We start from the raw sequence: 20,403 nt of genomic DNA, 5'->3' as shown, positions 1-20,403 counted from the left end.
ACATGACTTTTAAGAACCTATTTATTACAAAGCTAGATGTATTCTTTTTTTTAAGACTTATTTATTAAGACAGAGACACAGCGAGAGAGGGAACACAAGCAGGGGGAGTGGGAGAGGGAGAAGCAGGCTTCCTGCCGTGCAGTGAGTCTGACGTGGGGCTCGATCCCAGGACCCTGGGATCATGACCTGAGCCGAAGGCAGACACTTAACGACTGAGCCACCCAGGCACCCCAAAGCTAGATGTATTTTTGAATGGCAATAAGACTATCATGGAATCCAAATAAGACAGTCAAAAGTTCACATTTAAAAAAGGAACTATTAGTAATTAAATATCAAAATCATTCAAGAACCCTTGGAATTTGATTTCAGATCTCTACATTTTCTAAAGTAAGTGCTTTTTTCTTGCCCCAGTGTCTATCTTTTATGCAAATCATTTTGCAAAATGTTTCATCTGATCATTGCTTAACCAAATTACTTGTGGAAGGTTTAAAGAATATCATGCAACAATGTTAAAATTTAGGAAGTTTTGTTATTATCAGTCATGTCAGAATGCTCAGTAGGATACCTGTTCTAAAAATTCAAATACAACATGGCACAGATCTGATTACCTAAAATCTCTGTCAAGGTAAATGGGAATAAATGAATTTGAAATCTGAAGATAAATCTTTCTTCCTTTTAGTATTAACAATATTAATAGCCACCATTTACTGAGAGCCCACTACTTGCCAGAAATTTCATGCAAATTCTATCCAAAAACCCTTAGAAGAAAACTGAACCTCAGAGGCCAAATGGCTGGCCAAAGCTACATAAGTAAGAAGTAATGGAATTCAAATCCATCATATCCATCCAGGTCTATCAGGTTCCACAGGATAAAGCTTAACTCACTCCTATGCTAACAACATGTCATACTGAAATACTGAAACAAATTTCTAAAACTCTCTTTGCTTTGAACTGCCGAAGGATAAATGGTCTAGGGTGTCTGTCTCTTACCACCTCCTAGCAGTGCCATAACCATTCTTTAACACATTGCTTGAAGTCTATGGTATGTGAAATCTATGCTTTTTGAAGTCTACTTTGATACTTCCAAAGTTAAACTGTTTAGAATAGAATACACTAGTAAATTCCTTATCCTGAGGTCTAGATGAGCACGTTTTCATAGAAGTTTCCAAATTGTGTGATACATAAAACTACCAACTACTTTTCCCTCAACACTTAGAGGTAACCTCCACAAAAAGGTTAAAAAGCCAGAAAATCAAGAGCAGCTTACTTTTAGGTATTAAATACTCTGAAACTAGTTAAAAAATAAAGAAATGGATTAAAAGGGGGCTCCTCAAAATATTTGATTAAATACCAGGTGGTAACATCAATTTCAAGTCTGAATTTCCAAGGAAGGAAAGTGAAGGAAAAAAGAACTTCAATTCAATAAAAATTCTGTTCCACCAGCTCTGCAAAATTTCACGGCTCATCTGCATTCTCTTAAAGCTTCTACACTGATGGTACTTATTTAGAAAGGATCAAGAGCCAAGTTTAATATAGAAATTCTTTAACTATATCTGTTTAGGACAGATGTATGTGGCTACTTATTCTGGCATCAAAGTAATTAGCATTAAAGATCAAAGACCACTTACGTGGATCCAAACTTGTTTGGATTCTATGTCATGGAACCACAGAAAGAATCCAGTAAGTCAACTTTCACTGAATTTAGTTATGCCTGTCATTTCCTTTGGGGCAAATTCATTTTACAGGCTGCTGGCAAAAGAGGTTCAAAACTGGTTGGCTTTTATTGTTTGATATTAACTCTTTCAGGATCAGCCATAGAGCTGTAGCTAATTCAGCCATGTTGCTGGTTCAAAAGAGAACTTAATTATGTTAAGCCAAAAAGGCATTTATAAAATCAACTGACAGGAAAGAGAGATTAACTGCTATTATGATGTTGCTCCTGAAGCCAGGAACTAGAAAATCCGGATGAATTATGATAATTAGAATACCTCAGAAGAAGAAAAGCTACCAGCTACTTTTTGTTCTTTACTAACCTGGTAACAGAATTTTATTTTCTTTTATTTTCCACTTATGCTCTTGTGCTACAGTTTTACTGTTCATATGAAGGGAATGCTGTGAGCAGTCTGGAGAATGGTCGCATGTGTTCACTCAATTGTATTATCTCTGGGATGGCAGGAGATTCCCAAGGGCATCTAATCCAACTACCTATCCAAAGAGAGTGATCCTCTCACCACCATAATCCCACTAAGTACCCAACGGATGGAACGTTCTCTACCTATTAAAAGTAGCCCAAGGATGCCTGGGTGGCTCAGTTGGTTAAGCGGCTGCCTTCGGCCCAGGTCATGATCACAGGGTCCTGAGACCGAGTCCCACATCAGGCTCCTTGCTTAGCAGGGAGCCTGCTTCTCCCTCTCTCTTCCTCTGCTTGTGCTCTGTCAAATAAATAAAATCTTAAAAAAAAAAAAAAAAAAAAAAGGCAGCCTACTCCATCTTTAGAGGACTCTCTTAGAAAGTTTGTACTCAGTGAAAAAGTCTGTTTCCCTATTGCTTCTATTAAAACTCAATAAACCCAGTCAGACACAAGACTATTTTTAATACTATTTAAATAATTAATTGCCCTTAACTGTCCCTAATGTATGTAGTGAAATGTTCATACAAAAGGCTATATATTAACTAAAAATTTTAATAAATATTTAAAATACCTTTCTTTAAAGTTTTGGGGCTTTGTTATGCAGTTTATTTGAACAGCAGGATGCATTCTAAATTCTCAAGTTATACAGATGAACTCTCTTCCATAACTTTGATAACTTTCAGCCAAAGTCAAACGAAAGAAAAAAAAAAAAATTTAAATCTTCCAACCAAAGACAGAAACTGAATTTTAAAGGCATTTAGTCATCTGATTTCTGTAAGGTCCAGAGATGGACTGTGTAATCTATTTCAAGGTCCTCAATTTCAATGTCAGTAGAAGTTATTTATAACATTTCATACATCCGTAGTTTAGTGGCTCATTAAACCCTCAACTGAGTACTTGCCACAGACTGTTTTGAAATGTTAACACCATCTAAATTACACTGACAAAATTATTAAACATTCACACACAATCACTTACCCAAGACTCATGGTATAAAACTGTTAGCAGATACATTGCATAATCATAATTCTGTCTCTTTAAAGGGCACCTGTAAGAGAAAGAGAGGGAAGTCAAAATTTTAAAAATTCAGTACATAAAATAATTTGCAAAATACACAAATACTAAATACAAAGGATAACTTATATTCAGGTATTCCCTATCTTCAGGAAATATCCTACCTTTAGGAAAATTGTGTTCTTGGACTAAGAGAAGTCTACGTCAGTCACCACTTAAGGTTATTGAAAACTGGTGTTGCTTTGATTTATTTTGTATGTATTTTTTTTAATTCTCTTTGCTTTCATCACTAATGGAGCTATTTGTATCTGATAATAGTTTTATACTATTTTTAATATGACTGTGTCCAATCCAGGTGCCCTTTACAATCTCAGGGCTAACAGTCTGCTGGACAGTGTGAGTGCATCTACTGAGTTCATTTTAAAAACAGAGATAGACTGATGACAGAGGCTAATCAAAATGCTCATCTTGATTTCTCCAGAGCCAAGTTTTTAAAAAATGAGCTACACTATTCAATGCTGTATTGAAGTTGCTGTATTTAAAATGGAATTAAAGACCTAATATTAGATAAAACTTCTACATAAATATGAGATGGCAAGTTTAGCTTTTAGATTAATAAAATAATATAGAAAAGGAAATCATTAATTCCAATTTCTTTAAATATAAAATAAAACCATCATATGACAGGGGCGCCTGGATGGCTCAGAAGGTTAAGCGTCTGCCTTCAGCTCAGGTCATGGTCCCAGGGTCCTGGGATCGAGCCCCGCATCGGGCTCCCTGCTCCATGGAAAGCCTGCTTCTCCCTCTCCCGCCCCCCCTGCTTGTGTTCCCTCTCTCCCTCTCTGTCAAATAAATAAATAAAACCTTAAAAAAAAAAAACCCATGTGACAAATGACTTTAATGGTACTCTTATTCTATACTTAGGTTTAATAGTTCTCTAAATAGTTGCTACCATAAAGCACACACACACTGACACTTGAAAACTTAGGGGAAAAAAATTGTCAAATATTTATAGAATTTCAAAGAGCAACATTTTAAAGGTATTTTTAAGTTGCACAAACTAAAAAAGAATATTACTAATGTATTTCCAATCTATTTTCCCCCCTACAGTAATAATCTGAAACCAGGGTTCCCAAGCTCTTTCCACCCCACATTGTTGCAATCATTTATATATGCCATGCTTCTTCTTCCCACCACTAAGAAGGAGGATATAAAACCTAATTGATATTGACACCTCCAAATGCTTTGAAATTGGAATAGGAAGGGAGAGAAGATTTATCTCCCATTTGCTTTTCTCTAAAGGCAGGTCTTTATATTTTGACATAATTTAGAAACAGCCAAATATGATAAGATAGAAATAAAATAACCCTGGGGCACTTGGGTGGCTCAGTTGGTTAAGTGTCTGACTCTTGATTTTGCTCAGGTCATGATCTTGGAGTAATGAGATCAAGCCCCGTGTCGGGCTCCGTGCTAGGCATGGAGCCTGCTTAAGATTCTCTCTCTCCCTTTCCCCTCTGCCCTTCCCCCTTCTACAAAAAGAAATAAAATAACCCTTTTGTAAAAACATACCAATAACCCATCTTCACCTCAAATGACCTAATTTATAAATTTAATACTGTCTTTATGAAGTAAATTCACTAAAATACTTATTTACAAAATTGCCTAGGTAAATTAAATTTCCGTATTTAATCATTTAAATTTTGAACTGTAAGATCTTTGACTTTGTAAAAACCTGTTTAAACCTTAATCACTAGCAAATCATACTTTTGTTCTCTTCTAACATCTTCCCTGGGTCTTATATGCATGGATATATTAGAATCAATACTGAAAAATAACAACAATAATTTAACAAGGCAGTTAGGCAAGCCTCTCCATTGTCCATAAAGAGGATATCAACAGTAGACTAGTGTGAAGATATTAAACACATAAATTGGACAACTTCACTGACCTAATACGTTAATGAAAGTTGATATAAAAGGCTACCCCGATTTTCAATGTCATTTCTTAAGAAAAGGACTGCCAGGGGACTAGAAGACAATAAAACAACACAATGACCATCTGCTGAACTTTCTTTTTTTTTTTTAAGATTTTATTTATTTATTCGACAGACAGAGAGCACAAGTAGGCAGAATGGCAGGCAGAGGGAGAGGGAGAAGCAGGCTCTCCGCTGAGCAGGGAGCCGGACGTGGGGCTCAATCCCAGGACCCTGGGATCATGACCCGAGCCGAAGGCAGCCGCTTAACCGACTGAGCCACCCAGGCGCCCCTCTGCTGAACTTTTCTTTACCTGTCTGTTCTGATAGTAAGTACATCTGTAGTCTTGCAGTACCGCTCTCCCACAAGTTTAATAAGTTTTTTCTTTGCATGATCATCTAAATTCAAACTGGAAAGTTTAACCTTAAAAATACAAGAAAAAGTTATTTGAAAAGAATTATTTCAGATAGTTTGTTTAGTGAAAAAAAAAAACAGTAGCGATATTATTTATATTAGCGCTAAACCAACCAAAAAGGAACTTTTGCCACGCTGCAGCTGCACTCTTGTCTATACAGAGTTAGCAACTGGCATGCATTATGAAGCCTTATCCTACTTATGGGAAAAAAAAGAGGCGGAGTAAACTGTTTCGAGTTCTTCGTAAGTTCTGGGCATTAGCACCTTTCCTGAAAGAACCAATAACAAATCTCTTAAATAAATGAAATTATAGCTTATGAGTAGCACTAAGAATTAAACTCAATTAGTATTAGTAAAGCTGGAATATAAGAATAAATGGATAAAACAAAAAGGCTTTAACATATTTCCACCATGCAATTATGAGACCTTTATCATTGCAACTAGTTTAGGGGTATTTATTTTAAAAGGTACAGATATCTCATGGAGGCTGGAATACAGCGTTCATGAAGGATCAAAACATTTGAAATAACTCAGTTCAACATTTCTCAAAATGTTAATACTAGTCCCAGAGACTGCCAAGAAGAATTATTTCTCTAAAAAGGCTATTTTTGTTGAATACATTCAGAAAATATGGAGTTAAATTGGGTTCTTTATAGAAGGATTTCTTAGAAGAGGTAATATGCTAATGAGCATTCTGAAATTTCAAGATGCAGGGTTCTCATGTAACAATTCCCAAATTTATTTGACCTCATATTCTGTTTTTCAAGGGACAGTTCATGGCATCAGTCTTCCCTAAAATATATTTTGGAAAATGCTGGACTACATGAACACACTTTTTAATTTGCAGAGAATTATGGCATGGGCTGACGGTATCTAAAAGATGACTAGGCTTGACACAGAAAAATAGGTTAGGTACTAGAATACAGTTAGATAAGGTAAACCACAGACTGTTTTCCATGGACAGCATTAAAGAATAAGAAAGATCCATAACTATATGAAGAAAAAAGAAGGTTACTAAGATTTTAAAATCACATCCACTTCTCTCTAGCTTCAATAACCCTGCACCTCCCTTAAGACATTATAGCATAAGAGCTTATTTATTTTTCCATTTTTCCCACTAGACGGCAAGCCCTTGAGGATAAGAATGGTATCTGTCCTATTTTTGGCAATGGCCTACCACTTAAATAACATATGACATGTATTTGTTGAATGAACACATAAATGGAAAAAAGAAAGGATACATTATTTTTTTTTTTTTTAAAGATTTTATTTATTTATTTGACAGAGAGAGACACAGCGAGAGAGGGAATACAAGCAGGGGGAGTGGGAGAGGGAGAAGCAGGCTTCCCGCGGAGCAGGGAGCCCGATGCAGGGCTCGATCCCAGGACCCTGGGATCATGACCTGAGCCGAAGGCAGACGCTTAACGACTGAGCCACCCAGGCGCCCCTACATTATTTTTTTTAAGCACCATGAATTTTTATTTGAACTACAGAAAATATAGGAAATAAATAAATAATTAGAAATACACTTTTAAAGAACATATGCAGGAAAAACATTGACTATTAAGTATCAACCCAACAGAATGGTCCTATGTGCAGGCAGTGCAAATTACCACAGTCCCCTGGAAAGAACATGTATCAACAACTAGGTTATCAGCTTGAGGGATAAAATAAGAATTACTATAATTCTGATTATTAACAATAAGAATTACTTATAAGAAAATAGTAAAATGAATCTACATTATAATTATAAAAATATTTGTACATATGCATGCATACAGATACAGTACAGAGAAAGAATAGTTCTTACATTAGAATAAGAGAATGGAATGATTTTTTCCTTTTAAAACTCCCTTCAATGTAGTTGTGTTCATCAATAAATTTAAAAATTTACCATTTAAAAAATTTAAGTGTTCTAGCCTTTTATGTAAGTAGTCCAAAAAATGGCAGCAATGCTGATTATTGTAACTGCTTTAAAACTTATATTCACTTTAACATTTTAATGTTCAAAAATTATATAGAGTTTATGCCAGAAACTCAAATATTTTAGAAAGAGCTATGTGGTACACTCACGCCACCTGCTAGCACTGAAAGGCACTGCAAAACTGTAGTCTTTAACCTAGACTAATAGTCTGACTCTGAAGTTGAGCAGCATTCACTACCATTCTTTTCCCAGAATTCAAAAGAATTCTTGGACTTTTCTTTTTTCAATTTGCTACATTTTAAAGAATCAATTCCATACTATTAACATTATCCCCAAAACAACACTGACATTTCAAATCATAGGAGGTCATGGTTATGTGTATGTATTTTCAAATGCCCATATTTTAATTAAAAGCTACATAAACTGAGAAATGTCTAATTGTGTCAACTATCTTCTCTATTTAGAAGCACAGTACAGTTAGTTAAAGAACTATATAGTTCTATACAAAAGACAAGACCTGGGTTTGATTTCTAGATTTGCTACTTTATTTGCTAAGCAACCTTAAACAAATCATTTGATCTTATTGTCTGTTTCCTCATTTACAAAACAGAAGGGACTCACAGGACTTTTGTCAGGAATAAATAAGAATAAACAGAAGAAAACATTTTTAAAGAAAAGTCCTACACAAATATTAAGTTGTTTTTAATTCTGAACTACCTTTATGAGTATCAAGAAAAATATGATACCATCTTTCTTTCTCTGAATTTAAAAATTTGAGTATCTCTTTATATAATACTTTATAATATTTGACTGGCTTCACAATTATTACTTTAAATCATGCCAGGGGGCGCCTGGTTAAGCGTCTGACTCTTGATTTTGGTCACGATCTTGGGGTCATGAGATCAAGCCTCACATTGGGCTCTGCGCTGGGCATGGAGATTGCTTGGGATTCTCTCTCTCTCTCTCTCTCTCCCTCCTCACCCCCAAATAAATAAAAATTTTAAAAAGTCATGCCGGAATGCACATGCTTTAGTCCCACTATTTTACCTACTTTTACCCTTGAACTACATGACACCATTCAGGACACCACCACTGAGCTTCAACCGTCAGTGGGTAGAGTGAAAAGAGTCCAAGAAGGGCAGACATGAGTCAGGGGAAAAGAACACAAAGAAGTGATGAAGGTATCACATCGTAGCATAAGACAAAAAGGAGACAAGAGAGGACGGTGGCCTGATATGGTAAGCGGTATCTTGTGGTATACTTCAAATAATGCAATCGGATTATTTTTATGTAAAATAAAATAAGCAAACAGAACAAGTAGGGAACCAGATGTCTATTCTGGTACTGAAGACTAAGGCCCACAAAAAGTAAGGCAAAATCTAGATTTCCTGATTCTGAGCTCAGAGATTTTTTTATCACCTAACAGAGAGCTCAACAACGGTTGTTATTATTATCATTATTATTAACAAGAGGCAACATTTACTAAGTTATTAAAAATATATCAGATATTAATTACCCCTAAGTACTTAAAAAAAAATTTTTTTTTTATTTTTAGGTAATCTCTACACCCAAGGGGCTCAAACTCACATCCCTGAGATCAAGAGTCACACGCTCCTTTGACTGAATGAGCCCGGCGCCTCACTCCCTAGGTACTTTATATTAACCTGTGGAGTGTTGGCCAAGCAGAATATTAAGGTTTGGTTTTTTTTAACTTTTATCTAGATTTTCTAAAATTTATACACTAAACATGTATTGTCTTTTGTGATTTTAAATATTTTAAATTTCTCTAAACACATAAATATATTGCTATTTAAACTATTCTAGGGAATAAAAAAAGGCTGACAAGCTTCGTAAATTTATTTCATAAAGAAGGCACAATCCTGATACCAAAATCTAGCAAAGAAAGAAAATTACAAATCAAACACTGGTGTATCCCTGAAAAATTTCTAGAAATTGAAGTTTATCTATTTGTTACCTTACAGTGTAAAAATGGTTGCAGAGACTGTCAACATATTTTTGCAGTCCACATGGAATGGTCCTTTTTTTTTTTTTTTTTTAAGATTTTACTTATTTGAGAAAGAAAGAGAGAGAGGGAGGGATAGAGCATGCATGAGCAGAGGGAAAAGCAGGCTCCCCATTGAGCAAGGAGCCCGATGCAGAACTTGATCCCTCATGACCCTAGCCGAAGGCAGTCGCTTAACCAACTAAGCCACTCAAGCGCCCCACACATGGACTGTTCTGATTTGAAATACACACTACATGGAGTACAAAAACTAATTTTTTGAGGGTCCTGGAAGGCATCTCAAAAAGGGGGCAGTCATCCTCCAGAATAGATGAATCAAAAGTACATTAGTCAAGGCTCCCCAGAGAAATGGCTGATACTAGGACTGGGATAGGGAATGCGTATTTTAAGCCTGGAGCATTCGGTGGTGCCAAAAAATAAAAAGTATTTAAAAACAAATGATGGGGCACTGCAAAGTAACAGAGTAGCCAACTGAAAGCGTTATCAATGGCCCAAACTGGAACAATTTGAGCAACAAAATAATGTATTATTGGATTATAATCCAAATGCTAAAATAATCTGAGTCCATACTGATATAAATGGTTGAATAAACAGATAAATGGAAGAAAACAGACAAATCACCCATATGGAAGAATTACAAACAATTTATGTGATATTTCTCCCTGCAGGAGGTGTAGCATAACTGTTAATTCCTCCGTAAGTATGGGCTATGCATAGTGACTTCCTTCTAAAGGGTACAGTTCAGAAAGAAAGAAAAAAAGAGTACTTTCATAGTGAAGAAAACTTGCGAACAGTACCTCAGCCAGGTGATCAAGGCTTCACCATTAGTAATGGCATGTTAGGAGCCTCTACCCTTGCTATGATGTGATGAAAATGGCACTTTACTGGTGAAGTTTTCCTCCCAAAAACACATACCAGTCTAAGCATGCGAAGAACATCAAACCAATCTAAAATGAAGTACATTCCATAAAATACATAACCAGTACTTCTCAAAACTGTCAAGGTCACCAAAAACAAGGAAATTCTGAGAAACCACCACAGCCAAGAGGTGCCTAAAGAAATCTGAGTAGGGGCTCCTGGGTGGCTCAGTCCGTTGAGCATCTGCCTTTGGCTCAGATCAGGATCCCAGGGTCCTGGGATAGAGCCTGGTGTCAACAGGGCTCCCTGTTCAGTGGAGAGCCTGCCTCTCCCTCTCCCGTGCCCCCGGAACTCATGTTCTCTCTAGTGCATGCTCTCTCAAATAAATAAATAAAATCTTTAAAAAGAAAATCTGAATGAAGTATGAACTTTATTAATGTATCAATATTGGCTCAGTTGTAATAAATGTACCACAATAATAAAGATGTTAACATGAGAAATCTGATGTGAACTATCCTTGAAACTTTTTTATAAATCTCAAACCTTTTTAGTTAAAAAAAAAAAAACCCATCAGGTAAATGCTCTATGACTGCTCTGTGAGAAAGCTATGCCATGTGGATCAAGACTCTTACCGGAGGAAACTAACAGTGGTTTCAAATACTAACTTGGAAGTTACTACAGCAAGACACCTGGAAGTGCAATGGTATGTGGCATGCTCTTGATGAGAAAGAGCGAGGATTTAATGTTTCTCCAAAGCAATATGAGATGAGGACAAACGATCCTAAATAAAATGCTAACAAAGCAAACCCACAGTAAAGTAAAAGAATGATGTACTATGAAATAATCAGGGTTCAGAACACTTCAGTAATTGAAAACCTAACAGTATAATTCATTACTACAATAACTCAAAGGAGATCATCTCAAAAATGCTATAGGAACAGGACACATCATTAACATAATAGAGGCTATTATCTCAAGCTGAATACCAGTTTATACTTAGAGGCTAAAAACCAGAGGCACACCCATTGAAGTACAGAACAGCATAAGGGACTACATAAACATTATTTTAGAAATTTCATCTAATGAAAAAGACAAAAAGAAAAGAAAAAACAAGCTATAGATATTTAGAAAAGGGAAATAAAACCACTATTATTTATCATTTATTTCCTAAGAAATCTCTGAAAAGAGTGAACAAAAAGCCTGAACTTTCAGATTTCAGTCTCTTACTATGTATCAATGTTCACCCCCAACCTCAAACACTCTCTTAGCACAGAACAGACCCTGATTTACATGTTATCCTATGTAGCCATTAAAAATAATATTAAAGAGGGACACCTGGCTGGCTTAGTCAGGAGAGCATGTGACTCTTGATCTCGGGGTTGTGAGTTCAAGCCCCACACGGGTATGGAGATTACTTAAAAATAATTTTAAAAAATTAAAATAATATTACAGCCTGATAACTTTGTATGGTGACTGATGGTAACTAAACTTACCATAGTGAGTATTTTGTAACGTATATAATTGTCATTAGGTTGTACACCTGGAATTAATGTAGTAATGTATGTCAACTAAACTTCAATAAAAAAATTAAAGAATGTTTAATAACCTTGGAAAATTTTTAATTCATATTGTTAAATAAAAAAGAGCAGATAACTAACCAAATATGGTATCATCCTACTAATATACACAAAGGTTGACTATATATACTAAAATGAACTCCAGTAGTCAAGGTTATTTATAAGTGGTAGAATTATAGGCAATTTTATTTAATACTTTAAAACTCATATTTCACAAATTTTCTATGATAATATCAGTTTTATAATCATACATACAAAATGCTATTTTGAAATAATGTATTATAATAATTCTTACTTTTTAAAAAATATTTCTTACCCTTAAGGTTACTACTCGTGCTCTGGGGTTTCGAATAGATGGTCCGGCTGAAACATAATCGGTTGTGTCAATTTCAATGGGAAAATGCTTCTCGCATTTCTCATCACTGTCCAGTGCAGCTGGCCACTCAGTGCAGAAATCTGAGAATTAAGAAAAATTATCTCAAATATAGTTTTGCCCAGTAAATTCTCACTGCAATGTGTGCTACCAGACAAAACCAAATTATTGAGGGAGATGACTCTAGAGTTACATGAAATGAAAGAACAGACTCCCTTCTGCACTTCACAAACACATCATCATCCTTTATCCCTTTTCTTCTTAGATGAATCCTAATTAGGGAATGTAATTAAATGAATGATTTAGGTAGCTTGAGTTTGGTGGGGAGCAGTAAGTTAGGTTAAAAAGGAACTATGACTTGATGGAAGCTTATTATAGCTTTGCACATACTCCATTATGGGACAGTTTAAGTCCCCCTCACCAACTGAAAGCAAACAGTTCATAGTGCTCAGAGCGTTACTGTTTTTGAAAAAAGCAACAGTTAATAGTAATTAATTCCCAAATGAAAGTTACCAAAGGTCTACTGAGGGGAACTGAAAGAAGCTCTGAAAAAGCTCTTAGAACAAAGTGAGATATGGTCTACATTCTCTCAGAAATTGAGTTGAACAGGGCCTCAAACTGAACAGGTACAAATGTCTAGGGCATTATTAAATAGATCCTTACAGTAATTCATGTTTCCTCTATGTGACTTCTGTGCCAATGGGGCTAAATGGAAAGAGGAACAGACTTGTCCTCATATTCAGGCAACACGACTAGCCTAGAGGGGAGGCTGGACTGGCTCTGAGAACTGGGCCACCAAGAGAGAGTTCCAAGCACTGTGAACAAGAAAGTGGCGCATCAATCTATCCCCACAGCACAGAGATATCAACTCAGGCCTCAAGTGGTGGGGGGTAGGGGAGATGGGACTTAAAAGGAAAAGAGCTCCCAGCATGTCCTACAGCTATCTGTATTGAGGGACTACATAAGAAGGTAGCTGATTTCCTTCTGCCCTATTCCTATAAAGTTAGTGTGGTAGAGGGCTCTCAGCTTGAAATGAAAACTTCTGGCACTATCAGGTCCCCACCATGGAAATTTCACTCCTTAAAAACCTCATTCTAAGAATACCTAAAAGTAATTGGTTTCTTAGGTCAAACACATTAAACCTCACGGGGTCTGTGCTTTCTCCAAAAAGCACGACTGCAGGAGAGGCTGGTCACAGGCACAGGCACATGCGGGAACTCTTCCATGTGATGATGTAGGGGCAGTGAAAGGTACTTTGTCAGTAACACTTCCTAGGGGTAACAATTTTCTTACAGTAGGTACTATATTTAGCTCTCTTTTAGACTTTAATATCAGTCAGCAAAATGTCATTCTGGGTTACAGAGACTCTCCAAGATCTACAACTAAATATATGTTAGCAAATTAAGTATAGCTCACACCATTCCCTAAACACACTGCTTAAGAGAGCCATACTCACACACTTTGAGGGGAAAGAAGTATCTCTGCAATTAAGAACATTCTGACATTTAAATAAAATGAAAAGGGCATGATTACTGAAGTTAAATTTTATTCCCATCATGGAATAATTCCAATATCCTGCACTATGAGATGCAACACTGCCAAGCACTTTATAAGAGAGACGAGTCTGGAGAATTTTATGAGTTCTTGGGTTTGTACTGAGTCTTTTATTTTTTATAACTGTGAGTAAGTCATTTCAATAACCAGATGATAATTACAACTTTTAAATTACCGGATTATATGTCTAAAAAATACAGCCAACTGGAAAGTACATAATAGACCCCTATTCATCTGATAGGTAGAGCAATAGACTAGACTTCGGAGGACCTTGGTTTTTACTTAACTTCGACCAGATTATTAAAGTTTGGGTAAATTACCTAACTTTCCTGTGCTTCAGATTTTCCACTTGCAAGTTAGATATAAAATCTGAACTGACCTACTTTGAAAGAAAATTGAGAAGAAATAGTTTAAAAGCCTTTGAGTTATTTGGAAGATACAATCTAAATCTAGAGGCTGGCAAAAGTGTAAAGACAAAATTAAAGAAAGATTAAAGCACTTACTTAAATACTTAAATTATAATGCTACTCTTCTGAATGTGCTATATGAAAGCCTTTCATTTAAGAATTATGAAGTATTTTAGAAAGACCTCATTAAAAAACCCAGTTTCTGTACTATAAATGCACATTTAAAAATAATGCTTAAAAAGGAGAAAAATGAGATTTATCACAGTGTAATACATTCCTTAACTGGCTTCACAAAGGATCAAAAAGTGACACATGTTTTGTGCCAAACAGGGTACAAATTTGGAATAATGATCAGCATCAGTCTATCACCAGGCACCAGTGAAAATAGAAACATACAATCTAAAAGGACAGAAATGCATCCTACTAACCCAAAAAGAAGGCCACATACATGAAAGGAGATAGGAAAGATTGCTCTTCCCTCATTTCAAGAGTAAGGTCATTCTTCCTACTTTTTAGGACTTCTTTATCTCTTCCTTATGTTTTTCAATAAAAGGCCCTTCCAAAAGCTCAAATTTCATCATAATCATGATCACTATACTATTTCTCCTTCTAGCAATATCAGGCTGCCTGTCAAGAGTTTTTAGATTTCATTTTCTTTCCTGAAAAGCCTTAACAAGTGTACTGAGCATTTATACATCTCCTTCTTAATTAGCATGAATTTAAGAATTCATCCAAAGGTACTAACTCTTGAATTAAACTACACAACCAATCACTAACAGCTGTGAACCTAAAACAATTCCAATGTCCTTCTTCTGTATGTAGTCCAATGCAAATTAGATCAGAAATTGAGCCAGAATATGTATATGTATGAAAACACTCATAAAACTATGAAAAAAAAAGTTCTTTGCCTTTACCTCTGTGCATGTGGGAAGGAGAAAGAATAAGTGAGTCAGGGGTGTCTGGGTGGCAGTCAGTTAAGCATCCGACTCTTGGGTTTTTGGCTCAGGTCATGATCTCAGGGTCATGAGATCCCGAGCCCCCTGTGAGGCTTTGCACTCAGCGCAGTCTGCTTGAGTTTCTCTTTCCCTCTCCCTCTCTCCCTCCCCTCTGATCTCTCTCTCTCTCAAATAAATAAATCTTAAAAAGAAGGGAATAAGTGAGTGAAATCTGTTTATATCTAGGAATCAATAAATATTGTTCAAACTCAATAAATTTAGAACTGGAGATATAATCGTGGTCTGGTGATTACTTCCATCTTATACATGTATACAAAAAAATATATATACTAATATAACTAAACATATATAAAATATAGAGAAAGAATATAAATATACAGAAAGAGACTATATGGAAAAATAAGCAAATACACTCTCAGCAAGTAATTATCAGACCTAAACAATGATTAAAAGAGAACACTTCTAAAATGAGGGGCCAGGTGGGAAAGGAGAAATATAAGATTATTGCTTTTCATCATCAGCTTTCTGCTACTTGATGTTACCACATCTATGTATCACTATGAAGTTCTTATTTTAAACAATTTCAAGAAAACTCTCTGCAAAGTATCCCATTACTGATTCCACTGACTGTTCTACTCAGCATCTTTCTACATTATCTTGTTTGGATTATATTGATTTATATCTACTGGCAATACTCTGCAATATTTTCTTCAGTCTTTTTATGTATGTGCTATCTATAATGTAACAATGAAGTCCCTAACCTACCTGAACAAGGACTATGATTTCTGGTTCTATTTTTATTCATAGCCACTTGTAGAGTAGTCTGCAAAAAAAAAAAAAAGAATTTGCAGATTTGACATCTTAACAATTCACTGAAAACTTGAAAATTTTTCTAAAAAAAGGAGAAACTAGCAATGACTCAGAATATAAGGCGATTTAATATATTAAAAATGAGGTTTTGTTCCTCCATCTTGAGATATACTTGACATAAAACATTGTGTAAGTTTAATGTATACAATATGTTGATTAGATGCACTTATGTATATTGCAAAATGATTACAATCATAACACTAGCTAACACCAGTGTCACGTAATTACCCTTTCTTTCTGTGGTAAGAATATTAAAGATCTATTCGCTTAGCAACTTTCAGTTATATAACAGTATTAATAACTATAATCACTATTCTGTAGGCTAGATCCCCAAAACTTATCATAAAACTGGAAGTTTGCATTCTTTGACCAACATCTCCCTTCCCCCTCACCTCTCAGTCCCTACTATTCTGAGTTCAGCTTTTTTAGATTTCACATGTAAGTGAAATCATAACCTAATCGTCTTTCTCTGTCTTATTTCATTTAGCGTAACGCCCTGAAGGCCCATCTATGTTGTCACAAATGGCAGGATGTCCTTCCTTCTCATAACGAAATAATATTAAACACACACACCACTTCTTTATCCAATCACCAACTTAGGTTGTTTTCATTTCTTGGTTGTAGTAAATAATGCTGCAGTGAACACAGGAGTACAGATATCTCTTCAATACCTTGTTTTCATTTTTTTTTTTCCTTAAAGAACTTATTTATTCATTTGAGAGAGCAAGAATGAGAGAGAGAGAGAGAGCACATGAGTGGGGGGAGGGTCAGAGGGAGAAGTAAACTCCCTGCTGAGCAGGGGACTCCAGGATCATGACCTGAGCCGAAGGCAGTCGCTTAACCAACTGGGCCACCCAGGCACCCCTCTTTTGAATATATATATATCCTGTAGTGGCTATACCAATTTACATCTCTAGCCAACAGTACAAAAGGGTTTCCCTTTTCTCCACATCTTCACCAACACTTGGTATCTCTTGCCTTCTTGATGATAGCCATTTCTAGCAGGTGAGAGGTAATAGCTCCTGTGGTTTTGATTTGCACTAATCTTCCCATGATTAGTGACGTTGATCCATCTTTTCATGTGTCCATTGACGATCTGTATGTCTTCCTTGGAAAGATGTCTATTCAGGTCCTCTGCCCATTTTTAAATCAAATTATTTGGGTTACTTTGGTGTTGAGTTGTATAAGTTCTTTATATATTTTATATACCCCTTATTAGATATATCATTTGCAAATACCTTCTCCCATTCAGTAGGTTGCCTTTTCATTTTGTTGATGGTTTCCTTCATTGTGCAAAAGATTTTTATTTTGGTGGTCTCAAGTTTATTTTTGCTTTTGTTTCCCTTCCCAAGGAGACATATCAAGAAAAATATTCCTATGACCAATGTCGAAGAAATAACTGCCTATATTTTAAGCAGTTTTATGATTTCAGGTCCACATTTATGTTTTATGTATACTTTAATGCATTCTGAGTTTATTTTTGTGTGGCATAAGAAAGTGATCCAGTTTCATTCTTTTGCATATAGCTGTCCCATTTTCCCAGCACCATTTATCAAAGAGACTGTCTTTTCCTCATTGCATATTCTTGCCTCCTTTGTCATACATGAATTGACTATTTAAGTGTGGGCTTATTTCTGGGCTCTCTATCTTGTTCCATTGACTTAGGTGTCTATTTTTGCGCTGATATATTGTTTTGATTACTATAGCTTATCGTATATCTTGAAATCTGAGACTGATACCTTCAGCTTTGGTCTTTCTCAAGATTGGTTTGGCTATTCAGGAACTTTTGTGGTTCCATACAAATTTTAGGATTCTTCCTTCTAGTTCTGTGAAAAATGCTGTTGGTATTTTAATCCGGATTATATTCAATCTGTAGTTTGATTTGGATAGTATGAACATTTTAACAATATTAATTCTTCCAATCCTCTGCTTATTTTTTAATTGGATTGTCTGGGATTTTCTGCTATTGAGTTGCATGAATTCTTTTTATATTTTGGATATTAACCTCTGACCCGAGGTTTGCAAATATTTTCTCCCATTCTGTAGGTTGCCCTTTCCTTTTGTCAATGGTTTTCTTTGCTGTGCAGTAGCTCTATAGTTTGATGTAGTCCCACCTGTTTATTTTTGCTTTTGTTGCCTTTGCTATTGGTATCAAATCCAAAAATCACTGCCAAGACCCATGTCAAGGAGCTTACTGCCTATGTTTTCTTCTAATTTTGTTTTGTTAATGTGATATATCACATTGACTGATTTTTATGTTGGACCATCCTTGCATCCCTGAAATAAATCCCACTTGATCTGACATGATATTCTTAATGTACTGTTAAATTTGGTTTAGTAATATTTTGTTGAGGATTTTTGTATCAGTGTTAATAAAGGAATTTGGCCTGTAATACTTCTTATAGTATCCTTGTCTGGTTTTGGTCATCAGGGTAACGCTGGCTTCCTAAAATGAGTTTGGAAGTGTTCCCTCCTCTTCTTTTTTGGAAGAATTTTTCTTTAAACAAGATTTTATTTATTGATTTGAGAGAGAGAGGGAGAGAGCATGAGTGTGTGTGTGGGGGGGGAACAGAGGGAGAGGAATAAGCAGACTCCACACTGAGCAGGGAGCCCAATGAAGGGCTCGATCCCAGGACCCCGGGATCCCGACGAGTGGAAGGCAGACGCTTAACCGACTGAGCCACGCTGGCACCCCTTTTTTGGAAGAATTTGAGAAATACTGGTACTATCTCTTTAAATGATTAGAATTTGCAGGTTAAGCCATCTGATCTTGGATTTTTTTGTTGTTTTGGGGAGGTTCTTTATTTTTTCTAAAGATTTTATTTGACAGAGAGAGCGAGAGAGCACAGCAGGGGGAACAGTAGAGGGAGAGGGAGAAGCAGGCTCCCCGCCAAGCAGGGAGCCCGATGCAAGGCTTGATCCCAGGACCCTGGGATCATGACCTGACCTGAAGGCAGACGCTTAACCATCTGAGCCACCCAGGCCCCCCTGTTAGGAGGTTCTTGATTACTGATTCAATCTTCTTACTAGTAATGGGTCTGTTCAGATTTTCTATTACTTTTTTTTAAAGATTTTATTTATTTATTTTAGAGAGTGAGTGAGTGAGAGAGCACGAGAGCAGGGTGAGGGACAGAGGGAGAAGCAGACTCCATGCTGAGCAAGGAGCCCGACGCAGGACTCGATCCTGGGACTCCAGGATCATGACCTGAGTGGAAGGCAGACGCTTAACCAACTGAGCCACCCAGGCGCCCCAGATTTTCTATTTCTTCATGATTCAGTCTTGGTCGGTTGTCTGTTTCTAGAAATTTATCCATTTCTTCTAGGTCGTCAAATTAGTTGGCATGTAATTGTTCACAGTAGTCCCTTATGATCCTTTGTATTTCTGAGGAATCAATTGTAACATCTACTCTTTTATTTACAATTTTATTTGAGTCCTCTCTTTTTTCCTGATGTGTCTAGTTAAAGGTTTGTGTATATTGTTATCTCTTCAAAAAACCAGCTTTTAGTTTCGTTCATCTTTTTTCTTGCCTTTTTAGTCTGTATTTCCATTCTAATCTTTGTTATTTCCTTCCTTCTACTAACTTTGGGCTTAGTTCTTTTTCTAGTTCCTTGAGGTGTATACGGAGTTGTTTATTTGAGATCTCTTTTTTCTTAATGTACGCTATCAACTTCCCTCTTAGAACTGTTTTTGTTGCATCTCATAAGTTTTGGTATGTTGCTTCCATTTTTATTTGTCTCAAGATTTTTTTTTTTAACTTTTCTTTTGATATTTTTCCTTGAACCAATGGTTGTTTAGGGACATGTTCAATCTCCATATATTTGTGAATGTTCCAGTTTTCTTCTTGTAATACATTTCTAGCTTTATACCATTGTGAACAGAAAAGGTGCCTGGTATGACTTCAGTATTTTACAATTTGTCAAGACTTGTCTTTTGACCTGACATATGATCTGTTCTGGAGAACGCTTCATGTGTGCTTGAGAAGAATCTGTACTCTGCTTCTTTTGGATGGGATGTTCTGTAAACATCTGTTAAACCCATCCAGTCTAACATATAGTTTACATCCAGTGTTTCCTTACTGATTTTCTGTCTGGATGATCTATCTATTGTTGAAAATAGTGTATTGAAGTCCCCTACTGTTGTATCACCATCTGTTTCTCCCTTTAGTTCTGTTAGTCAATATTTAGTTCATATACTAAAACAACCACTTACCTTTAAGAGCTGCACAGTGCTTTTTAATCGCTACAGGAGTTAAATGCAGAAAATTGGGTATCTAAAATAGAGAAATTTAAAGGATAAATTAGCCTACTGTCTCAAAAACATAAAAAAGA

General features: G+C 36.0%; 1 protein-coding gene across 3 annotated transcripts in view; it reads right to left on the bottom strand.

Annotated features, from left to right (window-relative positions):
- The window catches only part of MRPS35 (mitochondrial ribosomal protein S35), a 43,715-nt gene that overhangs the window by 14,757 nt on the left and 8,555 nt on the right, over nucleotides 1-20,403 (bottom strand). For 2 of the 3 annotated variants that reach the window (XM_032432731.1, XM_032432732.1), the window contains exons 4-7: nucleotides 20,285-20,345; nucleotides 12,231-12,370; nucleotides 5,432-5,541; nucleotides 3,110-3,179 (exon numbers count right to left, since the gene is read on the bottom strand). In XM_032432731.1, the coding sequence (XP_032288622.1) occupies nucleotides 3,110-3,179; nucleotides 5,432-5,541; nucleotides 12,231-12,370; nucleotides 20,285-20,345 (381 nt within the window). The remainder of the gene's footprint in view (nucleotides 1-3,109; nucleotides 3,180-5,431; nucleotides 5,542-12,230; nucleotides 12,371-20,284; nucleotides 20,346-20,403) is intronic. The other variant, XM_032432733.1, reaches the window with a different exon arrangement.

The sequence above is a fragment of the Phoca vitulina genome, unplaced genomic scaffold (genome assembly GCF_004348235.1).
Source record: "Phoca vitulina isolate PV1807 unplaced genomic scaffold, GSC_HSeal_1.0 scaffold49, whole genome shotgun sequence".
In the NCBI taxonomy this organism is placed as follows: Eukaryota; Metazoa; Chordata; class Mammalia; order Carnivora; family Phocidae; genus Phoca; species Phoca vitulina.
The sequence above is the reverse complement of the archived record's forward strand: the minus strand, read 5'-3'. Positions and strand labels throughout refer to the sequence as shown.